The sequence below is a fragment of the Epinephelus moara genome, chromosome 1 (assembly GCF_006386435.1).
Source record: "Epinephelus moara isolate mb chromosome 1, YSFRI_EMoa_1.0, whole genome shotgun sequence".
NCBI lineage: Eukaryota > Metazoa > Chordata > Actinopteri > Perciformes > Serranidae > Epinephelus > Epinephelus moara.
The window spans coordinates 29229754-29246533 of NC_065506.1; the positions used below are offsets into that span (position 1 = coordinate 29229754).

General features: G+C 42.4%; 1 protein-coding gene across 1 annotated transcript in view; it reads right to left on the reverse strand.

Moving 5' to 3' along the window:
* Positions 1–16211, reverse strand: part of syt7b (synaptotagmin VIIb) — a 156076-nt gene extending 139865 nt beyond the window's left edge. Inside the window, exon 1 of the mRNA XM_050043165.1 lies at positions 15926–16211. Within this exon, the coding sequence (XP_049899122.1) occupies positions 15926–15974 (49 nt within the window). The 5' untranslated portion in view covers positions 15975–16211. The remainder of the gene's footprint in view (positions 1–15925) is intronic.
* Between the last annotated feature and the right edge of the window lie 569 nt (positions 16212–16780).

Genomic DNA, 16780 nt, shown 5'->3' on the forward strand with positions numbered 1-16780 from the left:
TGGGTCTGTGTCCGCTACAAGAAACTCTTCAAAATCGCGTTCAAAGTCGTCCATTGCAGCTACTATAGTCCGGAGATATTGCTAGGCTACATAAACAGCTGAGCTCTGTTTACCGGCTACGCTGTCAGTCAGTGTGCGGGCTGGAGGTTGGCGGAGCAGAGAGGGGAGGGGGTCCCCACTCAGTATGGTAAACGAGTATACGTGTATGAAGTGTGTGTGTTACACTAGAAGAGTCAGAGTTTGGGACGGAGTGGAGTGTTACCGGAGTTTCTGGAGTGCTCAAACGGAGTGGAGTGTTACCGGAGTTTCTGGAGTGCTCAAATAAACGGACCTTTTTCCCGAACGCTCCTCTGGTCTCCTGCTCGTGAGGGATTCATTACAATATCGTAACATGGTTTCAATTTCTAAATAAACATTCACCTCGTCGCTAGATAGACCTACTCCTGAAAAAGTCGTGCGCAAGGCTTTTTGTCCCTATGAGGCCACCGTCATTTACCCGACGGGAGGGGTGAGCGAGTGAGCCCTGCAATCTAGAATTTGACCACTGATGTCACTGTTTTCAACCCATTTTACACACTGGCCCTTTAATGTATATTTGTGTCACTTTTGGATGTTTTGTCTTTTCGTAGGCGGTGTCACTTTGTAGTTCCTTTACATCTCTTTGTGGTTGTTCTGTGCCCCTTTGGACTCATTTTGTGTCTTTTTTTTGTGTATTTGTGCCTTTCTTTGGTTGTTTTGTGTGTCTTTGAAGTATATTTGTGCCTTTCTTTGGTTGCTTTGTGTCTCTTTGGAGGTATATTTGTGCCTTTCTTTGGTTGTTTTGTGTCTCTTTGGAGGTATATTTGTGCCTTTCTTGACAGTTAGTAACTTTTTGTAGACGTTTTCTGTCCCTGTAGTTCCTTTGCATCTCATTGGGGTCATTTAATGTTTCTTTGAGGTATTTTTGTGTCTTCTTTTGGTAGTTTTTTGTCTCTTTGTAGTTCCTTTACATCACTTTGTGGTCATTTGGTGTCTCTTTGAGGTATACTTGTGTCTTTTTTGGTTGTTTTGTCTCTTATGTGTCACTTTGTAGTTCCTTTGCATCTCTTTTTGTCATCATTTTGTGTCCTTTTTTGTATATTTGTGCCTTTTTTTGGTCATTTTTGTTTTTTTGAGGTAATTGTGTGTCTTCTTGAGGTATATTTTTTGTCTTTCTTGGTTGTTTTGTGACTTTTTGTGGTCGTCCTGTGTGTCTTTATCATTCCTTTGCATATCCGTATGGCTGCATTGTGTCTCTTTGAGGTCACTTTGTGTGTCTTTGAGGTGTATTTATGTATTTTTTGGTTGTGTCTTTATAGTTTCTTTGCAACTCTTTGTGGTAGTGTTGTGTTTCTCTGAGATGACTTTGTGCCCCTTTGAGTTAGTTAGTGCCTTTTTTGGTCGTTTTATGTCTCTTTGGGTAATTTTGTGGCTCTTTTTGTAGTCATTCTGAATGTCATTCTGAATCTCTTTGGCACCTCTTTGTGGTTGTATTGTGTCTCTTTTAGGTATATTTGTGTCTGTTTTTTGTGGTCCTTTTGGGTCTCTCTGTTCCTTTGCATTTCTTTGTGGTTTACATCTCTCTCTGGTCTGTATGTCTTAATTTAAGTGACATATATGAATAAAGGTCAGGGGGGCTGCTGACACTTTGGCCCCTGGGCCTGAGTCCGGCGAGCCCATTCAGTAATCCATTCATACCTGCAGGGTCCACATCTCCTGAGTATGACAGGCTTCTGCGGCTCTCAGGACTCCACATGCTACCTGGACACAAGCCGGCGCCTGCTCTACCCCCCCGGGTGATGCTTTGGTTAGGATGTCTGATGCGCATCAGACAAAGTATAAACCTAATTAACTGCCAACTAAACATCCGTGCTACATTTAATAGTCCCTGAGAGCTTCTTTGCATTAGCTTATTTAATTATATTGCTTCTCTACTACCTGTAATGAATAATTTACTAGTCGGACATAAATGTTTTGCCGGGAACAGGAATCCAAAACTGGATCAAATGAAAGTGCAGTGCATCACTCAGGCATCAGTATTCAAGTGCATTATCATAGCATTTCAAAGTGACACAATGAAGAAAAACTGGATGGTGGATGGAGAGAGTCGGTGGAAGAGGATGAGGACTGGTACAGTAACAGAGAACTCAAAAGAAGAGGAAAACAGAATTAAAGGGGAGAGAGGAAATGATTGGTTGGGGGTGTGAGAGCAACAGAAACGTAGCCTTTTGAGGTCGATGACGCTCCCTCATCAAGACATTTACAAGTCCAATACTGTTAATATGTGGCTGTGCATGTACATACTGACACTATTCTCTGTATTGGCAGGAAGATCCTGTCTGTGTGTAGCTCTGTCTCACCATCTGTTCCTGGCTAGACTGCTGCTATCTGTTCTTATAATATCCTGTTCTCCTCTCTCAGCCTAGGTGGGGTGCACACATCTTGTATCTGGGTTATTTCCTATTCCTTGTCATCCATCCATCCATCCATCCATCCATCCATCCATCCATCCATCCATCCATTATTACAGCCTGCCATTAATCCTCCACTCAAACAATTAATTTTCGTGTCCTGTTCAATAATACAGGGGAGAGCCAAGTTGCACTCTTACTCTTGATGCGACAGTGCTCCCCTCTCTCAAGCCTCAGATCTGGGCAGGAGTACAAACCACAAATAGCCCTCCGCCTTACTCATCCTGAGAGCCTTTCAGAGTCTCACAAGGCCACCATGGCTTGAGACAGGAGTCCCAAAACATATCCGTCTATCCTCTCCTACGTATCTACCAAAGATAGAGTAATCAGCACTTTAAGTTTGCTGTTGCAAGATGTAGGTTTTCGGGTAGTGCAAACCAGAGGGCCTGTGAGAAGTGTGACCTTATCCAAGAAGCCTCACTGTTCACTCAGCTGTTAGAGGAGCATGATGGGTGCCCGGGTGACACAGAGGCCAAGAGGAAAAGCTATTGTGCACAAAGTACTTGAACTGGAAGTGTCCGCCAGTCATGTTTTTGCAACCCTATCGCCAGACAGGAATATCAATACTAGACGGGACAAACACCCACATCACTGTTAATGACAGCGGATGTTTATCACATCCAATTCCAACGTTTTAAAAGGTGTCAGTTTCTACAATGTCTGTGCACAGCAGCTACAGTATGGTTAAGGTCGGGGAAAGATTTTTGTCTTTTAAAGGTCTAGTGTGTAGGATGTAGTCGCATTTAGAGGTGAGGTCGCAGATTGCAACCAACTTCTCCTGTGTGCCAAGACCGTAGAAGAACTCCAGTGGCAAACATGAAAACACCATTGGCTCTGTCTAGAGTCAGTGTTTTGTTTGTCCATTCATGGCTATTTTAGAGAAAACATGGCGGACTCTGTGGAAGAGGACCCACTCTGTACGTACACAGATATAAACGGCTCATTCTAAGGTAATGAAAACACAACAATTCTTATTTTCAGGTGATTATACACTAGTTAAAACATAGTTATAGATGTTATATTCCAATTCTGCCAATATATCCCCCTAAATCCTACACACTGGACCTTTAAAATGGTCACTGTGTCAGATTTGTAGAGCTTGACCCTAATACTCTGCATCTGCTTTTTACATCTGTAACCTCCCGTCCACAGCAGACTTGAGATGCGCTCTTGTTGAGGACTTGGCTCAGATTCCACTTTCTTATCCTGAAGTCTCCTTAAGGAATCTGATCCTGTTTGATTCTGCGGTGGGAACCTCTTGAGAGAGCATGCCTTTGCTGACGTCGATGAGGAGGATTCGAACCCAGGACCTTCCGTATGACGAGTGCCCTAACCACTGCACTACTTTACTACTAGGATATTTATCCTTGGGTAGGTATTTGGTTTTCAGTTTTGGGTTTTTAGATATCCTTTTGTTGTGTAGTGTATAGGATGGGACACATTTTGCAAATGCTGAGACATGACTAACAGATTGTGAAAATATATATGTAAATCTAAGAAATCTAAATCCAAAATTTTACATTCGTCAGTTAGTATGCTGCTTCTGTGTTGTTGCGCCTTTGTTTCACAGCTTTCTCCAGCATTGTCTTTGATTCTGAGCCTATAATTATGTGCATTTATGTAGGTCTATGATTTAACAATTAAGAAAAAATGTCACAAAAAGTGCAAAGATAGGACCTTACTGAACCAAACCCCTCAGGATTTCAAACATGCATAAAACTCACCAAACCTTTTCGAAAATATCGAATAACAATACAAAAAACAATACTGTAAAAAAAACAAAATCCTTAAAAATCAATGAACCAAAACACATTTTGCAGCACTATGCCGTCTCACCCGTGATGGCTCCCTCAACTGCTCTGGCTGAAGCTTTGAATATTAACTGTTTACCACCTTTTCGAATGTGTAAATCAAACGAATTATACACTAACAATTGCTTCTCATTATCTGTAAATACTACTTTGGTTCTGTCTGTCTAATTGTTTGTATGTTCATGTCTTTTTTTTTCTTTACAGGTCCAAAATAAATATCATATAATTTTTGCCATAACTAGGCGGATAGGCATGACTACTACTACCACTACAACCCCCAACCATTTATAGCATGGCATCTTTCACGGCCTGTGTGTTGTCATTGGGAAGAAAGTCCCTGGGACCAAAACGACATCATTGCATCCAACGCCTACTTTCAGCCCTGATGCCAAATGTCTGGCGAGTCAAGCCTTTACCGGGTCAATATTGTGTAGTCTGAATCTGACATTAAACATGTAGGTTAGAACAGATTGTGGTTAAGGTTAATAAAAAGGCAAATATTCATTGCACGCCGGTGCCGGAACATGAACTTCGGTCTCCTGCTTGAAGGTCACACAACAACAAGTGACTCCTGCTGTTTGGTTAGGGCACCTGCGCTGAGGTGGGTTGGAATCTGGTCGTGATAATCTGTACCTCTGCATGCATCATAACCTCATTGCTGACAACTGACAAGAGGTGCCTAGCAACACATGTGACATATGGCCGTCTACACACTCTCCAGGAAAGAGGTGGGAACTAGCAGCGGAAAGGCACAGCAGAGAGCGGCTACTCCAGAATGAGAAGTAAATAAAAATTACACTAAAGGTAACAACCACATGAAAAGTATCTCAGTGCATTTTAACAGTTTGTCTTAATCAGTGCAGACAGAAATAAAGTGTGTGCATGTGAAGATTCAACACTCTCCTCACTGTAGAGTCAGTGCTCAAATTATTCTATCATGTATGTTAATTTTATACAGAGGCATCCTTCTGTCTCACCCCACGTGTCTTAGGGAGACATCACACTGATTATATTTAGTTGAACAAACTCTTTTTAAAGACACTTTAATGCACCGTTATTGTTGTCAGCATTTTCGCAAACAGAAGAGCTTGGAGAGCATCTTTCTCCAAATCTGTAAAGTTAAATCAGTATCAAAAAAGAAAAAGCCAAATCCAGCTTCTTCTTTTTCTTTCCTGCATCTCTCCCCTCTTTACTGTCTCTGTGTACAGTGTCTAGAGACCAGTGTTGCTTCAATGAGTCCACTGATTAAAAGGCATAGTGTATGTCTCTTTCTCTCTTTTGCTTCCTCTTCACAAGTACTCACTACTGGGAGGCATAACACAGATATTCTCTCAAAAATCTAGACAGCCTCTCTCTCTCTGCCTCTGTCTCCAATTATCTATTTCTGTCTTTCTCCACCAGCCCCCTATATCTGCCAGTAACATTTTCAACCCACACTGTTGGTACAGTGGTAGGCTACTTTCTTGATGTATCCAGATTCCAGAATCTCTTCTCCGCCATCTCTGGCCGTCTGCTTTGCTTCATGTGTTACTACTTATCAATAATTGCGAGGCACAAAGTAAAACCCAGACACGACGGTAAACAGGGTCAAGTGAGAGGAGGGACAGAAGCCTGGCGAATGTTGAGAACAATTAGGATGCTTTCTTTAGCATGGACGGGCTGCTGTAACAGAGTTATGTAAGAGCACAGGCATGTGTAACCACACACCACTCACACACAATACACAAATATACAGTACATCTTTCAGTGAGTCTTAATTTGTCAAAACAGGTTCATGATTGAGTTTCAGACTAATACATTATTTGAATGCATTCTAATATTTATCCTCTTCACATGAGGGTTAACACACAGACAACCTGAAGTTAGGGACTGTCTCAAAAATAGAGCTCTTTTTTTTAGACTTTTGTGAAAAGCTTTCTCTTTTTTCATTGACAGCTACAAACAGCTTTATTTTCATCTTGACTTCCTTTAAATTGCATGCACAGCCTCCTTTATTTAAATTATGCAATATCACCAAATGCTATTAAACAGTAATGTAACACCAGACTGAAAGCTAACTGTTGCTGCCCTCTCTGATTAAATGTTTCAAGCATGGTTCACCTCAGACTTTATGTGGGATCACTGGTGGGTGTGATCAGGAGTTCTGCTCTGTTGACATGTAACCACACCCAATGGTGATGCCACTGGGCCCCAGAGAGTATACGCTGTGCTTTGGAGCCCATTTTCGTAGTGGCAAAACTGTGTAATTACACCTTCAAGTGATGACCTGTGGTCCAGAAAGAATTTTTCTTCTTGTGCACCTGCTCTATCACAAGGTGCAGAAGCAGCACCGATAATCCGGGTAATTTTTTTATGTGGCGTTTTAATGAACATGGAGTACACCTGTACATCACTGCAACAAGGTGAGAAGTTAAACCATTGGAGGTTAGCAAAGACAAGATTTTCAGGGGGTGTTAGGTTACTCTTTACGGCCATTTTTCTTTGGAGGGGACCATTGTTCCATAACCTAACCTGTGTTTATTGTAACAACAATGACATAGGTCCCGCCCCCTAACTTTAGCGTAACAGTCATTGGAACCCAAACCATGATCTCTCCCCAAACCTAACCTTTTCTGCCTTAACCTATCCAAACCATAACCATAGCATTGTCACATCATGAAACAGATTTAGATATGCAACAGTTTTGGGAGGCACAGACAAATCAAGTTATCCTGCTGATAGTGGCATCAGATCAGAAACCAGGGTTTTCACCTGTGTATTGCAAACCTGGCGGCACACCTAAGGCCTAACGCCACAATTCCACTGGATGCGTGTCCGTTGCGGAACGGCTGTGCTGGTTATTGGCTGTGTGCTCCGCCGTTCGTCAACACCCAGCGGCTGCATTTGCTGTGCGGAGCGGTGCAGCTCTGCAGGACAGCGGGAGACACGAGGACCCACGAGGTCTCGCGAATTCACGATATAACAAGATGTAGTTTCTATAAACAGAACCACAAAACCAGTGGAGTAGTATGAAGACATCTCAGTGCACCTCCATGATTAACATCTCCTCGTCCATGGTGTCAACAGGGTGAAATGACGTCTGAAAACCTCTGACCTGTTGACTTCAGGCCTGCCTCCGCCCATTATGACGTTTTCAAGGTGTAGTGCAGGGAAATATGATCCGCCGTGAACACTGTTTTATTTTGAAAATTAACCGGATGTTTTATTTTATTTCTGTGCACGACTTCCTGCCCCACACGATCTGCTCTGTGCTGAATCGCTGTGCTGTGCTCTGGCGTCCGGCAAAAACAGAAGTCCTGCGTATCTGTTGCGGAGGGCTCTGGACCGCCGCAGCGCCGCAGCTGATGGAAGCACACACATTGACTAGAATTGAAATGTATCGGCTCTGCTGACATTCCGGAGCGCAGATGCAACCCACACGCATCTGGTGGAATTTGGGGGTAAGTTGACCCCCTGCTGGCCTGAGCATTAAGGATTTTTTAAATGTATCTTTAAGATGTTTTTTTAAACTACAGTACTACTAATGTCAACATTACCAGAGAGTAATATTGCAGGTAACACTAGTTAACAAGTCAACTGACATCTGGATTTACAGTGAGTGTGCATACGATAACATTCATGTTACGTTAAAAGAAATACTATGCAGGATTTTAATAAAAACAATGTATACACTAATTTCTGTGTTTGGGATATTTATGGGCGTGTACCCCTACAACACTCAGGTGAGGCTAAGCTTTATAAAAAGGCCCAGGTGTCAGGCCATTAGCAGCATGCATCCAAGAGACACAGCGTCGGAAACATGCATATATAACGAGCAAAACTCCAAACGAGGGTGAATCTGGGGTTGGCTTTTACCTTTACATTGACTGGTGAGAGTGTTCACACACAACAACTGACAATCCTGCATGCGTTACCTTTATGAGAAGTCAAACCTCCACAACAGCTCAAATCATCTCACCAACATTAATCACTTGATTACTTACTACTCTTCACCCGCTGTGGGACATAAGGCTGCAATGAGATCTCTCCATCACATTTTGTCTTCAGCAACGTGCTGCGTTGTCCCCTATGACAGCTGGATTCTGTCCAGTAGAAACACCAAGGCCAGTAATAGCTTTTTACCCACCCATTCCCATCTCCACCACCCTAGTCCCCTTTTGAAGCACTCGTAAATAAACCCTCTGCATCATACTCCATATGCAAATAAATGAGATCAAATGCTACTCCGATACATTAAAAACTTATTTTACCTTGACCAAAACTAAAACAAAGATACAAATTTAATTGAAAAATAAAAGATTTTTAATTCAGCATGGTCCACGTTCTCTTTCATTTAATAGCCCTGTGTCCGTGATTTCATTATCACAGAAACTGCAGGGTCCTACCTCAATGCAGCCATTAGTCTGTCGCAGGCCTGAGGCGGGAAGATATTTGCCATCAGGCCAAACAAGTGTTCCAGGGGAAACCCCGAGGAGCTGTACGTGTCGTTCTTGAAGGCATGGACAAACAAAGTATTTTGTCATTTAATTTGGAGAAATGACTTGTCTGAAAAAAGGCATTCCCACAGTGACAAAAAACACCACATTTTTGGCGATTTTATTCAAAACTCAGTGGACCGACAAAATCTGCTGACGTGTTTCGACATGACGTCTTCATCAGAGAATTGTTTTTGTTGATTCTTTCATTTCAGATTGTACACCATGAGGGAAATCGTTCTGACAGTTAACTGAATCTGAAGAATGTATTCATTCAGCCTGCTCGCCACACACACACCCGTCTCGCTCTCAGTGACACACTGTGACTTTTCTATTTAGCTATCATTTAGATGTGATCGCCTATCATATCCCTCTTTGGTTGCAAATATGTGTGCAGCTAAGTAGAACAGAGCAATATTTCCCCTTTCATGGCCCCAGCGTCTCGTCCCTTGAGTCCGTAAATCTAAGTGGCTTGCTTCCTAACATTGTGGCTCAGAGTTAAAGAGGGAATATAAATACCTTTGTTTCAGATTTTATTAATTACTGCTCTGTCTCTCTTTCCTTTCTCGCAGCTTGTCTCAAACCACTAATAAGATTCCAGCCCATTAGTTTTGAACCATAACATAATTAAACGTTTCCCTCTGAATCTGAATGCTACTAATATTAAGCAATTATCTCTGACTGTTCACGTGCTGGATTAATAATGATTCCCCGCTGCACCTTGCATTGAGGCCTACTTGACACCTGACATTTACACCTGCGCTGCTTTGGAGAGTTTCTCTGCTTGTGTTCCACAATGCGGTCCTTCCTCTCATTCATCACACATTTTTCGCAGAGATACAATTGACTGTGCTCCTCTAAAGAAATACATAATAACATCCTGTAGATTGCAGGTTGTGTAGTCTACTCTTACTACGTAGATTTGGACAGCCTGATGAATGAGCTATTCAGAAACCACAAAGCTAACATTGCAGCACTGTGGCATCAACATTTAAACCAATTCACTGACACTAACACAAATGAGGCCAGGAACACTAGAATAAATAATTACACCATCAAGAGCTGCCAACAGTTACATTTACTGTCTTTTTATGATTCATTATGTGGCAGCTCCAGATATGACGTCAAGGTGAGAACCCATATCCGATCCACACATACAGAAAAGCTAAATTGCCACTGACTAAAAAGGGAAAAACTCTTCAGAAATCCCTCCACCTTCTGACCTGTTTATCCTGTGCAGGGTAGCAACGGGGGTTAAGAGCCTCTCACAGCTCACAGTGGGCAAGAAGCAGGATCAAATTTGAACAGGCTGTCAGTCTGTCACTGAGTTAACACTTGCAGACAGACAACCATTTACTCACATTTACACCTGCTGCAATTCACAACCACCAGTTAAACTAAACTGCACATTCGACCCACGTTAAGATCAGTGCAATTGTATAATTGTGCATTTTCGCCATCGGCTACATTGATTCAGTCATGGAGACTCAGTTTTTAGTGACATGTTACTTTAAAATTCCACAAAGCGCATTTTAAAGGGACAGTTCACTTCCAAATAAAAATACATCTTTTTCCTCTTCACTGTAGTGCTGTTTCTTAATCTCAATTGTTTTGGTGTGAGTTGCCAAGTGTCGGAGGTATCAGCCGTAGAGATGTCTGCCTTCTGTTAAGCCCAGTTCAGAGCAGAGATCAGAGACAAGATTAAACCGTTTTAAAACGTTGCAGAGAAAAGTTGCAGCGGTGTGAGCTGGCCGTCTGAGCTTTACTCAAGCCGACTGATGGTATCACCTGCGACTCAGCTGGTCAAATCGCCAGCGGCTGGTTTTCGAACGTAAAGCTCATCACCTGTTTTTTACAGCCAGACAGCTTGTAGTGAAGTCCACTAGTCGAGTCAAAATGACCACAGACGGCGTGTTCGCCTGCTGCGGCAGGTGCTCTGTACCTGCTGAGCCCTCTGTTTCTGTCCTCACAGTGTGCGGGTGTCGGACAGTGGGTCGCTGCTGCTGCTCGCTGTATGTGTCCATACAGTCCATCTGATGCTTGATCCGTTTCTGTTTTCACCGTTTCATCACTACTACAAATGCAGCTGTAGCCACTATCTCACTATCACTATCCTCATTCACATGTTAAGAAGCTACAAATTATATTCAGCCACAAAATATGCCTGAAAAGCTGGAAATCAGAACAGAAGTACAGTTGCATAGAGATGATACACCATCTCATGTAGTTGCATTGGTGTGAACTGGCACGGTTTAAGAACGCTGCAGAACAGCACATTGCAAGTACAGTAGATGCCTGTTTCAATTCCTCTCATCGCGAATCTTTGGTCTGTACTGGGCTTTAAATATACTGGAACCAGACGGCGCTCAGCTTGTGGTGCTCAAGGCGCCAAAAATACATTTGAAAAACACAATATCAATGTATTTTTCCAGAAATCATGACCTAGTCACTCAAGATAATCCACAGACCTTGTTATGAGCAGTCCATGAGGAGATACAAATATCATTTGGCAAGGTTATATGGTTTGTGGGTGTAGTTCAGTAGAAAGAAACTAGTTCTTGAAACTACTCACAACAAGGTCTGTGGATTATCTATAGTAACCAGGTACTGAAGTCTGGAAAAAGACACCACTGTTGAGTTTTTCAAATGTAGTTTTTGGCGCTTTGACCACCACAAGTCGAGCACCATCTAGTTCCATTATATTAGAGACATCTCTACGGCCGATATCTCCAACACTCAGCAACTCACAACCTCACACCAATCTAGATTGATGACTTGCACTACAGGAAAGAAGAAAAATATATATTTTTCATTTTGGGGTGAACAGTTCCTTTAAATTCGTAAAAAAAAATAACAAAGCACAAACTGGTACTCTGAATGAGCAGATATCCAGAGTTGAGCTATCAGAATCGATACCAGGAGAGAAAAAGTATAATCTGTGCATCTTTGTTTGTGCTGTGAGGCAATAATGCTTGTCACAACATCATGTGTCACCCGATGTACAGTACACAGAGATGCCCCAGGAAACTGATTCTGCTGCATGAGCGGAAGCATTGAGGGAAACATGGTGTCAAAGCAAATGATGACTAACAACATCCAACCAAGTAAGGCTCAAGCAAAACTAAAGCTCTTTGGTATTTCCAGAGAAAAAGGGTGTGAAAAGAATCATGATTTTACTCACCGGCTAAAATCTACACAAACACACTGATTTTCACACTCAGAATAACCACTTGTGTATTAATTACTCACTGTGTTAGGCTGAATTCATGAAGAAAACTTGACTCAGTGGTGAACAAAGGATCCTCAAACTGAGAAAATGCTTGACGGATCAAAGTTAGCATAGATAAATTTCACTTTCAGTTCAGTTTCCTGTTGGAAAGGGCTGCCTGTTTGGGAAGTGGATAAATAAGATTTGGATTATACTGCATGAGTTGTGTGAGAGTTTGCAAACAGATGTTTTGATATAGTTTTTCTGTTGTTAAACGTGGACTCCTTTTACTTCAATTCATCAAGATTTTTCTCCGCATTTGGATCCATCATCCACCGTGGAGGCATGCGAGAAAAACCTTTACTTTCTGGATTCAAGGTAACGTGGGGTGAGTAATTGATATACAAGTGGTCATTTTGGGGGGTGAAGTATTTCGTCATGTTTGAATAACACATCTTTCTGTTTTCTATGACATTTTTGCTTTATTGTAATAGTGGGAGAGGCAGGGACAAGGGAGGGGATGACATGCAGCAACTCAAACCCTGGGCCGCTGCAGTAAAGACTCAGCTTTAATGGCACACGCCCACCCAGTGAGATCCCAGGGTGCCCCATCACTCTTGTTTTTAACATAAGTATGAATGTTTCCGCAAATGAAAACTTTATTCTTTCCTTACATTAAGCTTGAAACAGATTGTTTTTAAATGGATTTCTGCATCGTCTTAACCACTGGTTCCCAAACTGGGGATTCCAAACCCCCACTAGGCAGCGCCGAAGCTTCATGGTGGTCTTGAGGCCTTCTTGATTTTAAGGGATGTAAGAAAATATTTCAACAAAAAAATATACAGTAGGCCTACATCTCAGTTCATTCATTCATTCATTTTCCGTAACTGCTTATCCTGTTAGGGATTGCGGGTGTGCTGGAGCCTATCCCAGCTGACACTGGGCGAGAGGCAGGACAGGTCACCAGACAAATAGAGACAGACAACCATTCACATTCACATTCACACCTACAGCCAATTTAAAGTCATCAATTAACCTGCGTGTCTTTGACGTGGGAGGGAGCCGGAGTACCCGGAGAAAACCCACGCTGACACGGGGAGACATGCAAACTCCACACAGAGGAGTACTCCCACCCAGGGATTCAAACCAGGAACCCTCAGGCTGTGAAGCAACAATGCTAACCACTGTGTTTTACTCATTTCTGTGAAGAAAACTAAATGAAATTATTTTCTAAAATTTAGTTTATTACTCAAGATACAGGATGAGGGCACAGTGAAGACCTGAACACAAGCCTTAGTCACAGAGCCTTCACTCTCTGCTAAACAGCCTCATCCTGCACTAGAAAAGTTAAGAGTTAAAACAACCAAAGAGCTAATAGCACAGCGGCCAAGTGTCAGGAAGAGGAAAACATGAAATCTGTCAAAAAAAGAAGCGTAAATGCATAAAACAAACAGAGAATTGTTTAAAAAGTTCCTAAAATAATGAATAAAAAATGTGATCTGCTCGAAATTCATCTAATCGCTCATTTTACACAAACTTCCTGTAGTTGTTGCATTCATTATCTGGATTAATTGTACAGTTAATTAGTTGCTCTGCACTGTTCTTGTTATGCATTGAACAAAATATGAATTAACCATACAATATGTCACTTAGTCCGCAGTCGTCACTTTACTCAATGACAGAAAAGGGACCCTTAAGGACAAAGGTTGGGAACCACTGGTCTAGACTGTCCTAATCTAACGCAACATGACAATTAAAGCTCGCGGCTGGGGATATACATTTTTTGATAATGAATGTGAGTTATTGATCTGATTCAGTCTGACACAGCAGACAGCCTGTGAGCGCGAAACACCATCTGTCTGGGTTGAGGGTTTAAGTGGTAAAACAGGCTATAGCCTTACAGAGCAGTGAGGAACTTCAGGCATCTTTAATGTGTCACACACGATAAGTTACACTGTTCAAACAGCTGTTTGTCAGAGTTACAGATTTACAGTTTAAAGACGCATAAAATCTCAGCTCAGCTTAAAGTTTTTTATGATTACTGTTTGTTTTTGTTTCATCATCACGTCACTTTTATGGAAGATACTTAGGCGACTTGATGGAACATGTCTAATTGGAATAAAGGGTTTACCACAGTACGTCGATGTGTACATTTGTAAAGCTAAAAAATGTTAACTTGAGCACTTTTCAAAATTATGCACTTTAATTATTTACTGTATACTTCATTGAGATGCATGTTTTCGCTCTACTTTTTTAACCCGCTGGGGAGATATTTAATTGAATCAACTTAATGAGGAGATGTTTCCCGGAATTTCTATTATCATAATTATTGTTGGCTACTGTAATGCTACAATTTCCCGTTGTGATTAATGACATATTCTATCAGTCTATCTGTGTAATTATTGTTATTAGTATCCATAGTAGCAGCACTGTTGTCACTGTTATTACTTTTTCATGTGTAAAAAGTTGCTTCAGCTGCACTTAGAGAAAACTTTTACATCAGTATTTTTAAAATATAAAAGCCTGTGCTTCAGTTTGGCTGTGCTCTGCTGTTATATATTTCACCTTTTCATCAGTGCCTTCTGACTTGCACACCTCTCTCCCTCACACATTCCCTCTCACTTTCAGATGCTCACACTCCCTCCGTCTCACCGACACACGCACAAACACACACCTGTCATGTAATCATGAAATCACTTCTAGTTGCAGGTGGTGACTCATCTTTGGTCCCCGGTGAAACCATATCTGGCAATGAGGTCGTAAGACATTTTGGATGAGGGACGACGCAGAGTGCCACTGTGCAGAGCGCCACTCGCCGCATGGGGAACTCCTCACTAAACAGCATGCTTTACAGCTGGTGAAAACAAAGATATTAGCCGGCCATAAAGCTTGACAGCTGCACATAAAAAAAATGAAATGTTGTATTCCCTCGCCAGCAATATTACATCATTATCAGCATGCTGCTCAGATGTGAGTTTATAGAGAGATTTCTAACACTTACAGTGTGGTATAGTGTTTTTAACTTTAAAAGCATGGGGTTCTGCTCAGAGCTGCACTGCTGGCATCTCATTTATTTTACATTTGCATAGTTGGAGAGCTTTTTTTAACATTACATGCAATAATTGGTGAATCTGACACAAGTCTACAGGTTATGCATGTGTCAGTCACACTGTACATAACATGATGCTGAACTTACTCCATGTGGGTGTGGTGGACACAACACAAGTCCTATTGGTGTTTATTTAACAATGCATAATAAGACACAAGCTGCGTCATGTCGACAGACAGTCAGAGGCAAATCTCCTTCAGCATCAGGTGTTAGTCAGTGACCTCGACCTCAGTTCAAAGATTGGGAGTAAAAATACCCTGCATGGCTCTGGCAGAAGCATCAGGAGCTATTTACTCCATCATTACTTATCCTGATGGAGGGGTTCGTGTCATTACACACCGTCTGCTCTCTAATTCTCCCCTCCGACCACAACGGAGGACACACATCCGTGGCGACTCAATTACAGACAACAGTACAAACACACGCACCTCGCGGCTACACCAACACGGCACGTTGCTCATCAGTATGACCGAGAAGGGATGACCTTGTGCATTTACGCTCAGGTCACCTCGTGCGAAAACGACCGAATCGGGCACAACAAGTGCTCAAGTGGCTGTCTCCCACAGACAGTCCCCACATTGCCACCTTGGGGTGTATATGCAACAGCCCATCTCGCTGCCATGCAAGGCTTTTTTTGGTGAAAGGCAGACAGGCAATAACAAAACCACCACAGCAGCAGTTACCATCAGCTTGTTGGAATGACCCCCAGCATCATTACTTGACATCAACATGACACACTCAAGGGCATCTGGCAACCAACGCGAGAGCTTTGAACTATACAGAGAGTCTGGATTAAAACCATCCACCGATGGCCGCTGAAATCTTTTGCTCACCTTTGCTGTTATCTTCTTCTCTGTTGAGATGCATGACTCTTCTTACCATGTACTCATTTAGGCTGTCTTTGTTCTTGTAGCAAAGCTGTGCTCTTTTCCCCAAAGAGTTCTCAAGATAAACTCTTATTCCAATTTTGGATCTGTGGTTCCTGTTTGCCCGCTTATTGTCTTGTTCGGCTGGCACGCATGGACGCGCCTGCACTTGTGCGTCCTCCTCCTCCTCCTTGTTGTGCTGGATGGAGCAGGTAGTCTAGGTGATGTTGGGGAGTCTGCGTGTATTTTGTGCTCTCTCTCACACACACACACTTTCTCCCTCTGTCTCTCTCAGTCTCTTTTTCCCCCCTCAGCCCAGAGTCGCTCAAAGGGATGGTCGCAGCGAAGGTTTTAGGGAGGAGACGGCAGGCAGACGGGCGGGGTGACGTGAAGTAAGTCGGTAGGAGGTCGTCTACTCAGCTGAGGCGAGGAATCCGTGCGCCCTCAGTGTTGTTGACCGTTTCATCAGAGGCTCCAGAGAGACATTTTGCGCACACTTTCACTCCAAAACTGCACATGACGAGCAGCTCATAGTGACAACTGAACAGAAATAAATTGGGATAACCATAATTCGTATTTTTATATAGGCCATTATCGCTCATGTTTATAAAAACGCCCGTGGTAATAAAATACATCTCTCAGGCTTATAGCAGCCACCCATTTTAATATTAGTGACAATTATGACAGACAGCCGGATCTATTGATCTGTGTACAGTATAGTACAGAAGCCTGTCGCTGCTCTGTGACATAAAGAGCGCAGGTGGAAGCAGAAGTATAGAGAAATTGCTGCTATTGTCACCAGAGCTGACATGAATAGTGTTT